Source organism: Pavona decussata, unplaced genomic scaffold (genome assembly GCF_977016875.1).
Source record: "Pavona decussata unplaced genomic scaffold, jaPavDecu1.1 SCAFFOLD_602, whole genome shotgun sequence".
NCBI classification, from domain to species: domain Eukaryota; kingdom Metazoa; phylum Cnidaria; class Anthozoa; order Scleractinia; family Agariciidae; genus Pavona; species Pavona decussata.
The window spans coordinates 1,794,902-1,815,000 of record NW_028145860.1 but is presented as its reverse complement, the minus strand read 5'-3'; the positions used below and the strand labels follow the sequence as shown (position 1 = coordinate 1,815,000).

The 20,099-nt window shown below is 37.6% G+C and overlaps 3 protein-coding genes across 7 annotated transcripts in view; 2 read left to right on the top strand and 1 right to left on the bottom strand.

Moving 5' to 3' along the window:
- Window positions 1-3,618, bottom strand: part of LOC146449313 (glycine receptor subunit alphaZ1-like) — a 20,774-nt gene extending 17,156 nt beyond the window's left edge. For 2 of the 5 annotated variants that reach the window (XR_014860555.1, XM_085101125.1), the window contains exon 1: window positions 3,485-3,618. Coding sequence is in view for 2 of the 5 variants with exons in the window: in XM_085101125.1 (XP_084957251.1) it covers window positions 3,485-3,591 (107 nt within the window). In the remaining 3 variants the exon portion in view is untranslated. Of the gene's footprint in view, window positions 1-145; window positions 258-3,484 lie in introns of those variants that run through there. The other 3 variants (XM_085101128.1, XM_085101126.1, XM_085101129.1) reach the window with 3 other exon arrangements.
- A 689-nt stretch (window positions 3,619-4,307) lies between these two features.
- On the top strand, window positions 4,308-18,612 carry LOC146449312 (H/ACA ribonucleoprotein complex subunit DKC1-like). The gene is made up of 18 exons (XM_085101120.1): window positions 4,308-4,376; window positions 4,469-4,528; window positions 4,684-4,751; window positions 6,663-6,749; window positions 7,392-7,483; window positions 8,216-8,264; window positions 9,018-9,153; window positions 9,651-9,715; window positions 10,271-10,397; window positions 11,256-11,386; window positions 11,924-11,987; window positions 12,644-12,723; window positions 12,919-13,039; window positions 13,559-13,677; window positions 14,325-14,428; window positions 14,523-14,661; window positions 15,968-16,093; window positions 16,857-18,612. Exons 1-18 carry the CDS (start codon window positions 4,364-4,366, stop codon window positions 16,947-16,949), a joined length of 1,674 nt encoding a protein of 557 aa, XP_084957246.1. The 5' UTR covers window positions 4,308-4,363; the 3' UTR covers window positions 16,950-18,612.
- Window positions 18,613-19,570: 958 nt separating this feature from the next.
- LOC146449308 (N-acetylneuraminate lyase-like) overlaps window positions 19,571-20,099 on the top strand; it is a 28,902-nt gene continuing 28,373 nt past the window's right edge. The window contains exon 1 of the mRNA XM_085101130.1: window positions 19,571-19,832. Coding sequence (XP_084957256.1) covers window positions 19,702-19,832 — 131 coding nt within the window. The 5' untranslated portion in view covers window positions 19,571-19,701. The remainder of the gene's footprint in view (window positions 19,833-20,099) is intronic.

Below are 20,099 nucleotides of genomic sequence, written 5' to 3'. Positions count from 1 at the left end.
AAATGAAAGCTATTGTGTAGTATTTTCCTGTGGTGCTGTTTATCATGCTGTGAAAGGTGGTTCTAAATTTTCAGTCTGTGGATGAAATTCTCAAGTGTGTCCACTATTAAAACATTTTAATCCAAAACCAATCTAAATGTCTCACCTTGTCTGTCTAAGATGTTGACTCATATTTGTATGTTCCCTTAATGATGCGCTTTCCACTGAAATGTTGACATCTTTTTTTTTTTACGATGCTGTTTTGACTTCGACTTGCGGCGGGGGTCGAACAGAACGTGTCTGAATTTTTATCACACATTTGAGTAAATTGCTTTTAACTCTCTGATGAATAATTGAGGTTTTACACTTGTCGGTTAGATATCAATGCGTATTTGCATTTTGCCTTGAGCTATAGCGATGGAGATCAGAAACACCGAATTTATCAAAGTGTTTGGTGTTTTGCTTTGAAACAAACAAATAATAATAATTATAAAAAAGCTGTAGAATTAGAGAAAAGACAAAAATCAGTAGCCTTGATTCCTCCAAAAGTTTTTTTTAAATAACAAAGCGCATAATTTTTATTTCACGTAGCTAGCACATATGCATCCAAGGGACGACTCGAAAGTTTCAATTTTTTGATGATATGATAATTACTGGAAAATTGCCGTAGTGTCAATGGTTCGCAATTCGTGCAAACTTTTGTACAAAGTGTCTTCTCATCACTAATTTATTATTTCTAGAGCGCTTTATACTAAAGCTTTAAAGAGCTTAACAAGGAATTTAAACTACAAAATGTTAAAAAATAATAAAAAAAATTGCTAGAAATTAATGAATCTTGTCATCCTGTAACTGAACGAGTACTGAGGGTGCCAAGAAAAACGCGCAGCTTTAGAATCGTTTCTCGAAAGTCCTGATAAATCTACCGGCCAAACAATATTTTAGCGTGCTCAATGTTTCAAAACAGGGATGACATCTTTATTAATTATGAAGTTTTTATCATTTTGTCAAACACATTAGCAAGTTTAATCTAAACCCTCTGGCACCATGCAATCGGTAAAATCAAGGTTAATTCAACAGGCCCGATAGGTTATGGAGGCTTATGAGCCGAACGGCCCCAGTGGATTTTCCTTGGCACTCTAAGACGTTCAGTTAGTTGGAAACGCTGTGCAAAAGTTTGCATAAATTGTGGATTATTAACACTTTAGCAATTTTTAAGAAACGAATTTCGCATAATTAGGACTTCACCCAAATAGTAGAAAATTAAAGGGAAATAGTCGTGCGGGCGAGCTATTGTGCTAGTAAGGGCTTCTTTTTTGCTTGCTCCAGTCTTGCCGACCTCGCGTCGCTGTTTTTCTCTCCTGTTTGATCATTGGCCCTTATCACAGGCTATGCCGGTTCGTTTATATCTGTTGTCAACGGGACAAACTCTCCCTCAAAATATCCCTGAAATGTCTCCGGGCTTTCTCCCGTTTCATGTTCGCGGAAACGAGATAAAATAATCATTTCTGTCGTTTTAAAACAACAGTACGCAACAGTGCTTTTTCGCAAAGTTCATTATAGCACTCAGCTTTATTTTCCTGGCAAAACATGACATAGGAGCATGATACACATAGCCTCGCTTCGGTGCATTATTTGTTACGTCGCAATGACGATGAGTTCTACGATTGCCGATGGCCGTTCCCAGGGTTCTCTTTTGACCCTGGAGGGAGGAAGAGAGAAGAGCCTGGGAACGAGGCTGCCCCAATAGTATCTCGAGTTTGTTGGCGTGGCTCAAGTCCATTTTCAGGAGGTACCATATCACTTGACCGACAAAATAGTATCTCCTGCCATATTTTTCTTAAATGGCCAATCAGGGCGTGGGAAAAAAAAGCCACGCCCTGGTTTGATATACACTCATCTAGCATCTCCTTTTACTGCGGACACCCTCGGGACCACGAGTTAGTGTCCTTAATAGCGAAAGTCCGTAATAACAGGAATTTATTTCAGCCAAACTTCTGTAATTTATTTTTGCCGGGAATTTAGTAGCTGTCCGTATTATCGGGTTGTCCGTAATAGCGAGGCCGAGAGTTGACTGTGTACTAAAATGGTTTACAATTTGATGTTGATTTACGTTTATCTTTGTCATGTGGTGATGTGATTATTTTGGTAGTAAAAGCCGTTAGAAAACCGCTAGAATATAACATAATTTAACTACAATGAATTTATTTTTTATTTTTTATTTCTTTTTTGTGTGTGTGACTGTTTCTTTTCTTTCATTTTTTGAATTTAGATTTAATATACGTTGTCAAGCAACGAGTTTAATAGTAATCACAAGCTTAGCTATATTTGATGTGTTTCGTCGGCTTTTTGCTCTTTTGAAAAGACAAACATTAGTTCAATTGAATGTCTTATTTATTTTTATTTGACGCTATGATACAAGCAGACTGATGCTTGTTATGAGTTCAATAACAGTCACTGACTGCTAAAGTACAATCCCGATCTATCATTTCATGTGGCATATTGTTGTTATCTGACGTGTCAAGCGGATATAAAAAAACATGTTTGCTCTTTATTAATAAACATTGTCTCTTTTTTTTTTCCAAGTCGTGTCAGTAAAAAAATTAGGGAAAGACAGGTAAAAACTAAATAAAAGCAACTTGCAAATGACAAAATTTTCTCTGTACTATCACTTCACCTTGCAAATCGTAAGAAATCTCAGGACTTCCAATAAAATTAATTTTGCTGATAAGATCGCTATTTCTCGTGGAAAAGAAGGGAGTTTCCAGTAACAAACCAGACTGGTTGACTACTCGTTTGGTTTTCGTTTTGTATGGTCTAATTTTGTTTAAAACGATGACTGAAATCCTTCAGGTAGTCTTGATATACGTAGACATTTGAGGTCATTAATTTTGAATACGAAGTTTGTTGTTTTATATTTTAGTTTCTAGAATTTTGCTTCCTCGATCTAGAATTTTGCGCGCTTAGTCGTAAAACACCATGTATTGCATCTGTGTTTCAATGGCTCTTTAAAGCTGTTGAAACTCTTTAGACAATAATTCCATCCCAACACTGAAATCTGGGGCGAATTATTTATATTTTTATCATAATAAATTAATATTCAACGAGTGGTGACGATCCGATCGAAGTGTGTAGATTATCAGTAGTAGAGATTTTAAGATTATATTATATAATTAATAGAAATTTTAAACTGAATTTAAAAAAATAGCTAAGCATTTTGCGCGTGGATCGGAGAACGAGAAAGCAAAGATACTGAATTGATTTTCGTTAACAGTACATACTAAAAATTAGTTTATAAATAGCTTTTCTATTTATACACGGTTAGATTTAAAGCTGGAAGCTTGGCCCTGTAATCAAACAAATATCGTGTTTAAAAACAGAACTTCCTTTAAAAAACCCAACTGGCTGGGAGAATTACCAGTTGGCTATTTACAAAGCGTGATCGAGAGTTTGAACAAGGGGGGCTATCAAAAAGATACCAAATGGTATCCAACTTCAATTTCCCTACCTTACGCTTTCAGTATTAGACGGCGTGTGTAGCGCAGATTTCATGGATTGCAGATCAAAATCAACGTAATGCTTTTTGACGCGACTGCGAATGTATACCTCCGGCATAAAATCTGAACTGACCCGATAACATTTATTTTGTAGATTTACCGTGATAAGTAGCTCGGCATTGTCACTGAGTGGAATAGCGTGGGTAGGGCCGCATCTACAGCAACGAGACAAATGACTCCAGTCGCTGTCGTATCCATATAACTTAGCAACGTCGAAACTGCAAAATAAGATTAATTTCAATGTTTTGACGGGTGGGAATGATATAATCGTCTTGGGAATGTGTGATTAAAAGTGAACAAGAGATTAAAAGTGAACAAGTACCTTTCAAATCATCTTTTGCATTAAAAAGTATCAGTGTACCGGCTTCACTTTTAATCAAACTTGTTTCCTCAAGTTTAAAGGACGCTTATTTGTTGGTCGTTTCTGTTTTTGCTCCCTCGAGCTTGCACTTGAGGTCAGAATCTAATTTCCATTGTTGTATTCAAGTCATCAGAATATAGGAGCCATGAAGAGTATAATATTAAATAGGAACATTTTGATTTCCGTTTTCTTTCTATAAACGGAGCTTCCCCTTTCCACTAAAACTTCCTCTGGTTTTTCAAGGATGTCTTTCTGTATTTTCTTTGTTGATTTGATTGTGAGAGTGGTGTTTTGACTCACTCAAACAAGGTTTTTTGTGTGTCTAAAGGCTCCCTAACTAAAATATTTCTTTAAAAAAAATTAACTGATTTAAAAATTAAAAAATATAGATGACGGCGTCGGGGCCTGGGTAAACCTAAGACGGAAAATTCGCATGCGCATTAATTAGAACAGTTAGGCACGTGGAAAGATGGCGGACGCTGGTAAGAGAGTGGAGATTAAATTTTTCAGCATTCTCTTTGAGGAACTATGGATCCTTAGCTGATTTTTTAATCTTTGACATATTTTTCTGCAGAGGTTACGCCGCGCAAGAAGCACAAAAAGGACAAGCATAAGTCGGGTGAAGACGAATCAGGTAGTGTTTGGGATCGTTTGTAGTGCACGCTTGGAGAACATTGAAAACAATAGACTACAACGATGCAATGTTTTCCAGGATTCCGTACAGCTGTATAAGGAACGAGTTTTATTGAACGCATTTTAACTGACGATCGTTTTATGTCGGTCGTACAGGTTCGTCAAAGAAAGCAAAGAAGATAAAAAGCGAGCTGGTTGATCTCGACTCTTCGAACCATATAGGGGTGAGTTGATCGACTGCTTCCTCGCACAGATAGAGCTCAATTGCCCAGATCTAATTCCAGAGGAGTGTACAACTGTATTGCTACGTCTTGCGTTACGTTTAGTTTAACTTAAATTTAAAATAGTCAATCTCTTCATCACTCAACTCACAAAATAGGAATGTACGGATTGTTTGTTTGTACTTCGTTATGCCTTCGCAATGTCTACATGAAACCTCTTACGTATAAGCTAAGGTGAGTACATCTCAGGACGACTTTCCTTTTGGGACAATGTTTTGTTTTTCCTTACATGGTTTACTCAGGAATCAAAACATTGTCACCCAGGACAAAATTGAACTTGCATTATAGTAAAACCTAGACTGTTCACAGTCGCCTTATTTTTCCGTGGGAATCTCGAGACTGGTGCGCTTCGATGGAGCTGCCGCCAGCTTGGTTTGTAAAAGTGAGCGCGATCTGGGGAGAGCGTCTAAACTACCGAGGGGAGGGTAGCGGAGTTGGGAGGCTACTAACACCCACTCCTGCTCCCTCGGTCGTTTAGACACTCTCCCCAGATCGCGCTCGCCTTTACAAACCAAGATTCCATCAAAGCGTACCAGTCTCGAGAATCCCACGGAAAAAAAAAGGGGGACTGTGAACAGTCTAAGTAAAACCCCACTGTACGGACACCCGCTTTATATGGACACTCGTTATTACCGAAAGTTTTCTTAGTTCCACTCCATACAATTTCCTGAAAATTAACCCACTTAATAAGGACATTCTGTAATACGGACAATTTTTCTGGTCCCAATGGTGTCTGTAATGATGGGGTTTGACTGTATTTATGTACATGGATTTTTCTTCCTGGGGTGAAATTTTGTCCCAGTATGGAATATGAGTTTAAATCATCTTAGGATCTGGGTGAATTAGTTTTGTGCAACTGTTGCACGAACAGAAAGATAGATGGTGATTTAGCTTTACTACGAAAAAACTCACCCCAGGATGAAATGCCTGATGTAAATGGTGGAGTGGTGTAATTTCTGTCGATCATCCATTTCTCATTAAAGCTTAGTTTTCACTAGTGATGCAAGCATGGGCGTAAGCACAAGCATAAGAGCTTTATATCAAGTGAAAATTAATGTGCAGTTCCAGAAAATATCCATACTCCCCCCATGGAAGGTTTTTGGTTTTGCACCCCCCCCCCCTTCCCCCCAGGAAATTCCAGTTTAGCTTCATACTTTGCTTCTAAAATTTTGACTTGTAAGACACCCATCTCCCTAGGAATTTCTGATGACCTTCTATGGGGTGGGTATGGATTTTTTCTGGAACTGCACAATGCAGCCCAATCACAAGAAAAGGAAAAATTTTGATCCCTGTGCTTGTGCTTGTGCTTGTATTGCTAGTGAAAACCAGGCTTAATAATGATAATAATAATAATAGGTTTTGTAATGAAATGATCCAATAGACTTTCCAAGATGCAAACTAAATGTGTAAGGTTCTAAACTAAAAAGTACTGTATAGGTTCATGAGAAATGCTTAGCTTTCCAAGCCATTTGAAAGCAGTGTTCCTAAAACTTGAAAACTATTTACTAAAAAAAATTAAGTCCCATCCTAAGATGAGTGGTTCAGATCATGCCCCGGTTGTTCAAATAGTGGATAACTCTGTCTGGTGGATAAAATGCTCTCCAACCAATACATTATATCCTCTGGATAGCGACTTATCTGCTGGATAGAGTGATCCACTCTTCAAACGAAACAACTGGGCTTTCTACCAAAGTGGCTTTCATTGGTAAGGGATAAGAGGATGCTGTTTGACAAGCTTGTGATTCAAACAGTGTTTAAATTTGCTAATTAAAAAGTAATGAGCTCAAGACGTCTGGTCTGGTCTACTTGACTCCAAGTGTTCCATTTTAATCTGTTTTTTTAATTTTTTTTTAGGAAACTCAACATGAAGAAGACTTTCACTTAAAGCCAACATCCAAGGTTGATGTATTGGACACTTCAAAATGGCCTCTTCTTTTGAAGGTGAACCAATGATGATTTAGTGTTACACTGTACCTTTTAATTCAGTCCCTGGTCAAGCACTGTAGCTAGAATCTCTTCAAAGCCATCTCTGATTCCAAGAGTGGTCACTGACAAAAGTTTCCATAATCCAATTAGCAGTGTTTAGAAAGCATTTGTGTTCAACAACCCCAAAGGAAAGCTTCATACATCACATCCTTTAAGGACGGTGCCTACTAATACCGAAGTATTTTGCGTGGTTTATGACTATGTGGGGAAAGCAGACTTTAGCAAGGGCTATTGGAATCCAAAAAGAAAATTGGGGGTAACGACGCATTTATCAGAGATAATAAAGCAACAATTATTCAAAAAAGTAGTAAATTACAAAGCAGTGTATGGCATTTTTTACCATATTGAAGCTTTGTTATCGCTGAAAAATGAATGGTTACCCCCAATTTTCTTTTTGGATATCAAGAGAACTTGCTGAGTTCTACTTTCTCCGCATAGTTTTAGACCGCGCAAAAATATCCCTGTATTAGTAGGCACCACCCATACATGTAGGAAACCCGAGTATCTCGATATGCACAGAATGTATGCGCAGTAACAAAAGTAGGCACTGTCCTTATGTCAATACGATTAAACTGCTAATTTTTTGTCACCCAACAGAACTATGACAAGTTGAATATTAGAACTGGTCACTTCACACCATTACCTAATGGATGTTCTCCTTTGAAAAGAGAACTCAAGGATTACATATCGTGAGTATCTCGTAAACCAAGGATGTTGTCTAACAGGAGCCCGGGAGCCTGGGGCACCCAAGAAAATGCTCTGGGCTGAGTTGCTCGAGGCATGGTTAGCGCTAACCATTGGTTAAGAGGTATTAAAACCTATAGGTTGTCATGGTATTTAACCCGGGCTAGCACTAACCATGCTTCCAGCAACCGGGCCCTGGACGCCTAAATATTTTGCAGCAGCACCTAACATTTTCTCATGTTGGGCTCCTAACTCCTCGTCTTTTGGCCTTGTGGGCTCCTTGAAATTTGCTTAGGCAACAGCCTGGTAAACTAAGGCATAAGTAGGACAGTGCTGCGGCCATAAATTTTGTCTTCAAGGCTGTGTGATCCTTTGTCTTGCAATACCAATTTGAAGCACAAAATACATTTCAAAAGGCAAAATGTTTGTGAAATATTCATGTAAGTTACCAATGATATCAGTTGCAGGAGGTAGACTTTATTGACCACTGTTACTACAAGCTAAACTTTGCTCTGCCTTAAGCAGTATTGCCAAACAAGCACTGTAGTCTTGCATACTTAATATTGCAGAGGAAGTTGCTGAAACTGTTTGCAAAGCAAGGAAATTTTACTTCAAAACATTACTAGTGCAACACTGCATTGACAAGTAATTTTGTTCAAGTAAATGTTGTTGTCACAGCCAAATCTTGTCTGGTTATCTAACCAATCAATTATCTGTCAATGTTATTAACATTGCAGGAGTGGCTTCATAAATCTTGACAAGCCAGCGAATCCTTCCTCTCATGAGGTATGTTTATAGTTTGTGACAGGAAACAGCTTGCCACTCAATAGAGAGTCATTTCAAGGTTGTCTACATGTATCAGTTTTCCTTCAATCAAGTTGGTAAAGCCACTGTAGAAGAACATTTAGGTCATTCTCCTATTCAGCTGCGAAACTTTTTAATAGTCTTAGTCCAGCAATCAAGACCTCAAATAACTTTTGTGCCTTCATTTATCGGTTGGAGTCAAGATATTAATGTAAACTGAATTTGAAACCTTTTTTCATTATGAATTTATATATTTCAGTTGATTCATTATAACTGTATGTATAATGTAGTAGTTTCTAATATTATAACATAGTAGTTTCTGATGTTATCCAGTTTATTGTAGAATATCTACACAGCTTTAACGTAAATAAGTGTTTACTTAACTTTTTGAATCCTGTGCTTAATAAAGGTTTATTATTATTATTATTATTATTATTATTATTATTATTATTGTTGTTGTTGTTGTTATTATTATTATTATTATTATTATTATTATTATTATCATTATTATTATTATTATTATTATTATTGTTATTAACTGTTTTTCACTCTGTGTTTGCCCCTCTTTAAAATAATTTATAAACACTCTTTTCCCTTTACCTGTCAAGATTTGGATAAAGAAAATTTTTGAGAATTGTCGTCAGTTACATTTCCTTTGGTGAAATTAGTAGAGAAGTGATCAGCACCCCTGAAAAGTACTGCTAAATAAATCAGCTTTTGTGTGAATGGTCACAGGTGGTAGCATGGATCAGAAGAATTCTTCGAGTGGAGAAGACTGGTCACAGTGGAACCCTTGATCCTAAGGTCACAGGCTGCCTCATTGTGTGCATTGAGAGGGCAACGAGACTTGTTAAGTCACAACAGGGTGCAGGTATAAATTATAAGAAATTGTGCAGTTCCAGAAAATATCCATACTCCCCACCATGGAAGGTTTTTGTTTTGCACCCCCCCCTCTCCCCAGGAAATTCCAGTTTAGCTTGATACATTGCTTCTAAAATTTTGGCTTTTAAGACCCCCCACCCCCTAGGAATTTCCGATGACCTTCCTTGGGGTGGGTATGGATTTTTTCTGGAACTGCATATTTCAGCTGAAGTCCTCTTTGTATAGAACCACATAGCATACAGGGTACACCACTTACAGAAAAGCTACATATGTGTCACACTAAAATACGCTGTCTGCATCATGGAAATATAATGCAGATGGTACAGTGTGTGGAAAATCGTTCAAGAGTCTTTGATTTAAAAATTTATATTTCCTAAATCTTGCTGCAATGAATCTTTAATCAAGGCAGTCACTGTCCTCTATTAAATAATTGATGATCAAAGCTATTCTTGGAAGCTTATAATCTGTGCTACGTTTTTCGTGTAGGAAAGGAATATGTCTGCATTGTTAGACTCCATGAAGGGATTGAAAAAGTAGCAGAATTGGCAAAGGTGAGTATTATAGACTTCTACAAGTATTTAGAGTTATAAAACACCAAGGTGTTTACCTCTTGTTTGTAACACCATCTTGTTTGAGAATGATATATTATCCAATGACACAGGCATACTCAGAAAAAGGAAATCCAAGTTCTCCGTACAGGAGTCAAACCTAAGACCTTCCAATTATTACTAGTTTGGATGCTCTACCACTGAGCTACAGGAGATTCGTGGGAGTTAAGGCCATTAATTAACTAGGTTCACTGGACAAACATCCTGCAAACTGCTAGGATTGAAATGTCAATGTCTGGCATATGTGCAATGGAATAAATGTGATGGTGTATTTTAAGCCTGGTGAATGAATGAGTATGGTTTATTATCCAGTGAATGACACAGGCAAACTCGGGAACAGGAAATCCACCAGTGCTCCTATTAGGAGTTGACCCTAAGACCTCAGGTTTTGGGATATACTGGTAGTTGGGAATACTCGACCTGGCTTTACCGTATAATTCCTCCAAAAGTTCTTGTATGGTCTTTGAATTACATTTACTACCTTGTTTCATTTTGCAGACAATAGAAATGCTCACAGGAGCCTTGTTCCAAAGACCTCCACTGATCTCTGCAGTGAAAAGGCAACTTAGGATAAGGACAATTTATGAAAGCAAGTTAATTGAGTATGATACGGAACGGCATCTTGGTAAGTCAACCTGGAGAGTATACTCCCTGAGAAAAATGTGCAATACATTAATGTATGGTTTTAAAGCCATTTTTGGTCTGAAAATAGACATGGGACATTCCTCCTGATTTCAAATAGAACATACGCTTTTGCTGTTCTGGCCCCAGTTGTTCAAAGAGCAGTTAATCCAGTGGAAAAGTCGCTATCCAGCGGATAAAATGCACTCCAACAATACATTTTATCCACTGGATAGTGATAAATATCCACTCTCTGAACAACCGGGCCTGTTATGAAAAATGGGACATTTTCATGGCTTGAAATTGGATAGGAAAAACTTATGGCTTTTCTGAGATAATTAATTTATTTTAGGGTTTCCCTGCAGAGAGTACCATCCCCCCTTGCCTCAACCTCCTTGGGATAGAAGAGTTTAGTATTGTTTGAATTCATTCTTTCAAAACAATACTTAGGATTCAGCGTAACTTAGGAACTTAGGAGGGTCTCAAGAATGTGAGCCCTGGTATTCATGAAGGAATTTGTTATCTACAATCGTGGACAAAACTTGTGAAGAAAACTGCAAATTTTGTGCATATATTTCAATCTACCTTAAAGAAAACAACGCCTGGAAAACCTTCACTCCCCCCTCCCCCTAACTCAATGTTGCTTTGAAGGTCGGACGATGACCCAGCCTTTTTTTCAGCGACAGAGCAACATTGATGAGGGGGAGGGCGGTGGGCTGTGTTGTTGACGTGTCAAATTTAGAGATGGACCAACAGTTTCTTAACAGTTTTGTCCACGATTGTAGCTGTTTACACTGTACATAGAGCACAATTTACAAATCCTGACAGAGCTAACAAGCAATCTATGGTTTTTATATTGCAGGTGTATTCTGGGTGAGTTGTGAGGCAGGCACTTACATCAGAACCCTCTGTGTCCATATTGGCTTGTTGATGGGGATTGGAGCACACATGCAGGAGCTCAGAAGAGTACGCTCAGGAATTCAGTCTGAGAATGTAAGTGACATAATTTGTAAAACATTAGAAATAGTGATACTCTTACAGGGTTTATGCTAGAAATCGGCCAGTGAGGGCCCAGTGGGCCCCCTTCTGTAATTTTAGGGGGCCCTCAAAATTATATTATTTTCAACTTCTTTGTACAGTCTATTCAGAAACAACTCAAGAAAGTGCAAAATATTAACACAGAAACAAATGAAGAAAAGAAAGGCAATTGAGACAGTAAGAGGCTATACATTTTGAAGTATAGAGCAGCGGTCATATCATTCTTATTGTCCCGCAAGGACGCACTAGAGAATAAGCCCTGCTCTTACCATTCGTGAGGGCTGTCATCAACAGCTGGCAACCAACCATTAGGGAATGTAAGAAATGATGATGGCAGTGCCAGTGAAAATGTCAGTTAAAAATATAAATTTATGTTATGTGAACATCTTCACAATAATCCTATCTAAAGCACCATGGACATTTCATGTATATGGCACCCATACTCTGTTATCATCTTCATCATCCATTTCACAATTGAAATTCATATTACAGGATAACATGGCCACAATGCATGATGTTCTTGATGCTCAGTGGATGTATGACAACTTCAAGGATGGTGAGATTCTTGTCACTTGAATTTGAAATAAATAATTTCTTTAAAGGGGACTTTTTTATGGAATATTTGGTTTTATCAACTAAGTTGATAACTGGTACTTTGGCCACCATGGCAAGATCTGAGAACTGATGATTTGAGCCCTTTCCCTTTGTTAATGTATGAATCTTTCAACATTGATGCAGAAACATTTACAAGAAAAATATGTGCCTTGCTTAGGATTTAGACCAGGATATGTGCTGACTGGCTTTCATTCAACCACTGTTGTGTTTAAAGCTATTTCAATTAACATTCTCAGATCAAAGTATAAAGCTGTAAGACAAGAACTCAAGATTCTGTGGATTTTTTTTATGAATAAGTTCATCAAAATCAGCTATGCCTTGTCCGTCCAGTGAAGAAATACGATGGCAAGCCATTTGGATGAAAGAAATGTTAGGATATCAAATGGATGAGGTAGCAGCCTCTTTGAAGATGTCTTTAAGTTTCAAGCTTTGATCCGACAACGTTTTAAATTGAAATAGCTGTATACATGGAATTGAGTAGTTGTGAATCGTTAGAAAATTACAATAAAATGCTTGAGATTAGCATCTGGGGTGTAGTACAATGTAGAAATACTAAGAATTTCTTCATCTCAAGAAACCTTTCCTTTATTTCTTCAGAATCCTATCTTCGTCGCTGTATCAAACCACTAGAAGCACTGTTAACGTCTCACAAGCGGTTGGTTATAAAAGACAGTGCTGTAAGTAGTAGAAGTTGTTTTTATCCTGTGTTTGTCTTTAATTTCAGCTCTTACTTAGATTGTGGATCATAAGTGAAATTTGTTACTGAGACCCAATATCTGTTGAACTTCACTAGAGATTAACTAACATCTGTTATTTGCTTATAACCCAAGTAATAATTTCTTGTTATTAACGCCGTGCTGTTTTTTCTTTAGGTCAATGCCATATGTTATGGAGCCAAACTGATGATTCCAGGATTGCTTAGATATGAGTCTGGAATAGAAATGAATGAAGAAATAGTTATGATGACAACAAAGGGAGAAGCTATTGCTCTCGGTGAGTTTCAATCGATCGATCAATCAATCAGTCATTCAATCATTCAGTTAGTTTGATAGTCTGTCAATCAATCAGGAACTTGTTATTTAATCAGCTAATGAGTAAAATGATCAATAAATCAGTAGCTTAACCACTTGGTAACTAAGTCAATCAATAAGTCAATCAAATGTACTATAATGATAATGATGATGATTCACATGTCCACTGTCCTTTTACTCCTTTATATAACTGCCCCTTACAATAACTTAACCAATGTTAACACCTCAATTAATCAATCAATCAATCAATCAATCAATCAATCAATCAATCAATCAATCAATCAGTTGGTCAGTCAAACAATCAGTCAATCAGTTTACAGATCAGTTGATTACAGTCAGTCTTTCAAGCTTTCTTGGTGAGATCTTCAGTCAGTCAGTAGGTCAGTCAGGTCAGAGCGAAGTAGTTAAAAATTGCACTGTGTTTTAAACTTAAAGACATTACAAAAAATTTAAAGAAGTGATCATTCTGTTTTGTTGCCAGGCATTGCTCTCATGACAACAGCGGTTATGGCTGCATGTGACCATGGCGTCGTCGCTAAAATCAAAAGAGTTATCATGGAGAGAGATACGTATCCCAGAAAGTGGGGCCTGGGACCCAAGGTAGGCAAGACTTCCTAAGCTACAAACGGAATGCGGAAGACATACTACCTTAAAAGAGAAGATAAAAAAGACAAATTTCTTTCAGTGAAGATGATGAACTAAATAGTTGTTATTTTCGAATAAGTTTGAATCCCGTCCAAGCCTGAATTTGTTCAGGCTTTCTTTTTGCAACTGCTTAAATTGTGTACTAACTGCGAGGATCTTTCTTCTATTTAATGAATAATTTCTATTGGTTCATAACATAGTGTGGTTTTGTATGCTGCAGGCAAATCCAACTTTAGCTACTAACAAAAATGTACAGCAAAGAATTTAGTAGAAAAGTGGTCAAGATTGGAAGGCTGTTTATTGCGTCCTTGTGTTGTGGTTCAATTTTTCTTTTTCTTTGTTATATACTTACTGTATAAGCTGTTGATCATTATTGTGAAGTATTATCTTTTGGCAAAGCTAATAAAATAAAATAAAAATTATCATGCATTACCATAATAGTTACGTAATGATAAAATGTTAAAATTGAGCCACAACATAATGAACTTTAACATTTGATTGCCCCTGTAAGCTTACGTCTCTTTCTTTTCATTATTTTCTCTTTTCCTCAAGTTGACAGCAAAGATTTGTATTCCAATCTTTGTGTTTTGCTTTCCTGTTAGGCTCTGCAGAAGAAGCAGTTGATAGCTTCTGGTAAATTGGACAAACGGGGAAGGCCAAACGACAGCACACCCAAGGAATGGGTAGAAGATCATCCAGACCTCAGGTACATACTACATGAAGGAATAACACATGGTATAGCTACCTACCAGGATTGCAGTATTCATGATTAAACTTATTCCAATTCACTTTTCTTGCAGTAATCAAAAAACCCCAATATCATCAGAAACACAGTTGACTCCAAAACTTAAACAAGAAAGTGACAAGTCTGTGACAACGAAAGCCGAGCCAGTCCCTGGTGCTCCTGTTACACCCAAGGAAGCAGAGGAAGGGAAAAAGGTGCCTAAGAACCTTCTATCACACCACCATTGTTACATTCTTAACTTTATTTCCAAGATTATGGCCAGCCTTTGCCACGTTTAGTTCTAAGGTTTCGTTTTCATTTAATTTTTGAATATTGTCATGTAGAAGCCAGCTTTTACTTTTGTATGTAGCCATATCGTTTCATAAGTAACTGTCACTTATCAGTGTGCATACCATGTTTTACATAGGATACCCTGAAACCCCGAGGGTGGCACCACTGCCTTGGTAGGGGGTGCACGTTCCCCGTTTTTTCTACCTGCTGGTTTTTAGGGGTTTTCGTGTCCGGCTTTGGTGCACTTAGTTTTCCTTTATTGTAATCAACTTTTGTGAGTATATTAAAGCTAAATAAATGGCACGGTGGCTTGGCTGGCCAACGCGCCCATATATCATATGTTTGTGTGCCCGGTTGAGTAGTGGAGGCAAAATTTAGGATTTCCTCCAGAGACACAAAAATTAGAATCACTTTGTGAAGCATAATAAACAGCACCTCAGGAAAGTACTGCACGGTAGCTTTCATTTGAATGGTCACACTTTAGGATTTCTTCCACAGACACAAAATTAGAACCACCTTGTACAGAATAATAAACAGTACCACAGGAAAGTACTGCTCAGTAGCTTTCATTTGAACGGTCACACTTTAGGATTTCCTCCACAGTAGCAATGACTATAACCATATTTCTTTACCAAGTGCCAAGTGTTTTTCTTCATAAATGTTGTGGTCCAAGAGAGGATGTGTGGTCAGGATGCAGTTGTTACATTAAAACTGTAAAAACAAAACAAAAAAGCTATGATTTCATTTTAAAGGGAACCTCCACTCTGAGAACAAATTGACGGTTAAGCGTTGGAAATAGTGTCTAAATTCTAAATATTTGTCTAAAACGTAGAAATGACATTCAAGTGTGTTAAAAATTAGATATGATTATCGACAACTTTCGCTTTTAAATTTCCTGGGGGCAGCCATTTTGAATTTGATGACATGTAATGGTTGCCACTATTGTTATTCAGCAGAAGTTCTTTTGTGTAAAACAGTTGAGCAACCTTATTACGTCATGAAATCCAAGATGGCGGCGCGCGGGAAATTTAAAAGCGAAAATAGCCGATAATCAAATTATGTTTTTTCCGACACTGAAATATTTCCATGATTTCCAATGAAATTTCAAAGAAAAATTAATTGTATTTTCAATAATGTAATGTTAACATGTTTCGAGAGTGGAGGTTTCCTTTAAGAATGTTCATTATTTTATACCAACTGATGAATGTTTTTTGTGTTTTATTTGAACAGAGAAAGCGAGAAAGCCAGGGAAGTGATGAGGAAACACCAAGCAAACTCGAGAAGAAGAAATCTAAAAAAGACAAAAAGAAATCCAAGGAAAAGGAAAAAGAGAAAGAGAAGGGAAGTTCTGATGAAGTGAGTATGGTTGATGTACTTGTCCTGAAAATGGATCCTTAATAATTGTATTTCAGGAATCCTTTTTTTTCATTTGTACTATAGTCATTGTGGGTGTAATGGCATAATATTTGAATGATGAAGTTAACTAAGGCAAAGTCACATGCTGAGACAGCCCACACACACCAGAGCTTAGTCTGGTTTCTGTAGCATTAAGCAAATAACTAATTTCTCCTCCTCCTTTGGATTTGGGTCAAGTCTGTTGCAGGGAAACCCCCAGTGCTTCGTTAAGTTTGCCTGTAGGCGGATCTTTGCTGACGTCATTGTTTACATTTTTCCTCATTAGCATACGGCTTAACTCATAGAAGCTGTGGCCGTATATGTAAACTAAATGCAAAAGTTGAAAGAGCTGGTTAAGTTGAGCAATTTGTGCAATTTTCAGCTCTTTACAAGCAATATTGAAGGAAATATTAGCCATCAAAAACTTCGAAATTGCTGGGTGGCAAAAAAGTTAATGAGCCATACATTCTCTGTAAAATTTCGAGTTTTTAGAAGAGAATTTCTCTGAAAGCATTCCATGTATTGGGCTCAAATTTTCAGAGAAAGCTGAAACTGTTATGCCCTTTCAATATTCAGAGCTTTTATTTTATTAGCGTCATCAGATAGTGATAAGCATATCATAATGAGGCAAAAAGTGTAAACAAAGATTCGCCTATACCCATATGCATAGATGAATATTTGGGTTGAGGGAAGTAATCTTATTTGTCTTCTTTGTTTGTGACAGGAAAAAAAAGAAAAAAAGAAGAAGAAAAAGAAAAAGGAGAAAGAAAAAGAAAAACAGAAAGCCAAAGAATCTGATTCAGATTCTTCTGATTGATTGTATAGTCAAGTGTGCTGTCGTAATAAATCTGAAGTCATTGTAAATGGTGCTGCTGGTCTGTGGCGGCAAAGAAGAAGTCAAAAGAAGTGGACCACTTTTGACTTGCCTGTGATTTTTTTTTTTCAACGTGAGGACTAGGCAGTATAGTTAAACCTTTTTTTTGAAAAATTAGTATATGAAGTTATATTCATATGAATGGCTTTGTGCTTGGTCTCACTTTAAAAACGGGTTCAAAGGCAACTTGGGATTGACCAATTCGATTTTTCTTCTTATGCAGGCGTTTCTATGCTTTTACGTGCTTTTATTGGAGAAAGTTACACTGAACAGTTTTTCTGGGGTGGCATTCAGGGGCTGTTTATTCATGGAGGGAGGAAGATCCTAGCATTAGAAAGATCCGAGAAGGTGGAAAAACTTTTCGTTAGCTTTACATGCAGAAATTTTGGCCGAAGTGGTTACCAAGTTGAGAAGGAAAAGAAGAATAACGTTCGGCCTCGAGCAGCTGAACACCTGACTGCCGCCATGTTTGTTCTTTTTGTCCCTAGTACTAGGATCTTCCGAGCGAAAGTAGTTTACATGGTGCTAGGATTCTCCTAGTGCTAGGATCTTTCTATCTCTCAGCTAGGAAGATCCTATCTCTAGGAAGATCCTAGCGCTAGGGCCAAGTACAATGTTTTGCATGTAAACTGAATAGAGGAAACAGAAGGTGCTAGGATGATCCGCACTCTAGGATCTTTCTCCCTCCATGTAAACAGCCCTTAAGGTTACCCTATAACTTCAGAGGTGTCTCGCGTTTAAGTGATGTAGCGCGTCCAGTTTAAATTGTAGACACCTAAACCACTATATCAAATTAAAGCTTATAGAACTGGCTATCACACTATACCAAGAAGTTTGAAATAAAATCAATTGTCGAATTTTTCACGACCTCTAAATGCACCTTTTTAAAGCTATAAGTCAAAGCTAATTTTGTTTTTCGCTAATTTAATTTGGTCCTCAGTTTCCGGACCCAAAGCGCTAAAAAAACGTGTCTGCGTTTTGCCATATCCAATCGCAATGAAAAGCTATAGAGCATTTTCGTAATAGGATAAAAAAAATGTGGAGTAATCGTACAAAAATCGCTCTCGGAGAAAAAATATTTCTAAAGAAAAAATTCGCAGACACGTTTTTGTTGTTTAAATGTTAAACTAGCTACTGTCCAAATTTGAAGACAAACGAACAAATTCCGTTTGAGTTTTAACTCTTTGAAGTGGCTCCTCCAAGTGAAAAAATTGATTCGAGAAAACAACGCTAAAAATTCGGCAATTCGTTTTATTTCAAAATTCGTGGTTTAGTTTTGATAGCCAGCTCTATAAGCCTTAATTTGATATAAAGGTTCATGTATCTACAGTTTAAACCAGACGCGCTACATCGCTTGGATGCGAGACACCTGTGAAGACACCTCTGAAGGTATAGGGTAACCTTAAGTCGGTATGAAGAATTGGAAGGGCTTGCCATCTAACAGAGTGCAAGCCACTTGGGAAGACTGTTTGAAGGCCACAGTACGCGCAGTGTTTGTGAGATTGGTAGCAAGTTGAATACAGCTATTGTAATATAAACTGATGCACCTTTTTTATCTTCATATCTCTCCTTTTACAATCTTGAATAAAATGTTAAACTGAAGTGATCTCAATGATGATTGTTGAACAAGTGCTAGTGCTGGCAAAGTGGTGACCACTTAGAGCTTGCTGTTTATACTCCATACTGGAGTGAGTCAAGTGAATACTGGAGGTTGAATGAACGTTGTCCCATCTGCGCTTGACTCAATGTGCACCCTTATTATTTGTGGGTCTTGTGATTCACACGGATTATTGAACGTTCTGGCTTTTAGCTGCAAAGGGGGAGGGGGTTCAGTTGAATTTAGAGAATAAAAGATAATCCTTGTATTTTCATTGTGTCAAAATATAATTTTTAGACAACAAAATAATAACAAAAACTAAGTTTGAAAAAGTTACATTTTATTTACTTATTTATTCACCACGACATACAAACATAGAAAGTTACAATGAATAATAGACTAGGATTGTACATAAGTTTAGAGTAAATAATAATAGTAAAAGAAGAAGTAAGAAGTGGCGAGGAGACCTCAAGAAACCCGCGGGCTTATACTGAGAGGTCTCCTTGGAGAAATGTTAGTAAAGACATTGTATTGAGATTTTTTAACATGCGGTGGTAAGACTATAAAGACATAACAGAGTCGGACGTTTCATGCAATTAACTGAGGAGATCAAGAAGCTTTCTTTTGAAGGTGGATAGACTAGGGGAAGACGTAATTTCGGTATGAACAGACTAAAAATGTGCATAGAAGGTGTTCATGCAACTTGGTTTTGTCATGTGTTGTTTAAACTGAATATCTTGCCCATTCCTCTTCAGTTCTCATTAGTTTTATTCTTTCTTTCGTCTCCCGCCGCTTCCCCAAAGACTTATTTTTTTCTTTTCATTACACTCAAGACTCTCCGAATGCCACCCACCTACCCCCCGCCGTTTTCTCCTCTCTTACGCGATTTAGTTCCCAGGCTTGCCTGTATTTCAATAGGTCTAAGAGTCCTGGGTCCAAGAATCTCGTTCATCAGTTGTATTTTTTTCGCGGTTTCTTCGAATGCAACAGAAATCAACTTCATTTCTTTATGAATTCTCTTTAAATCAGCGAAACTATTAGACGGATTGCTTTGTTTCAACTGTTGTATCTTCAGCTGTGCTTATTTCTCTGATCTTCATGAATTGCTTTCGCCGTATTTCCAGAGGCAAACTCAATTCATGGCTTCAAAATGTTCGGAAGATGTCGGTGTCTTGTCCAAAAATCGAAGGACTGATCGCCGCTACACTCGCTCCATTGGACAGGAAAGGGTAATATTTTGCATTGTTTAAGAAGTTGTAATTTCAGGCCTTTTAAAAACATTTTTAATAACTGGGGGTGTACGGTATTTTAAGAAGCCGGGCGTTACCTCCAGTTCCAGCCCATCGTCCCCCCTCCTTTCCCCCCCGCCCCCGGGAGTTGGTGGGTTATTTTTCGATATGGTCTGTCCCGGGGTTCACGTATTCGCCCAGGACAATTGAAGGCCTCACACCACGGTCACTTCCTTACAATGATAAGTTTATTGGCAAGGACAAAAA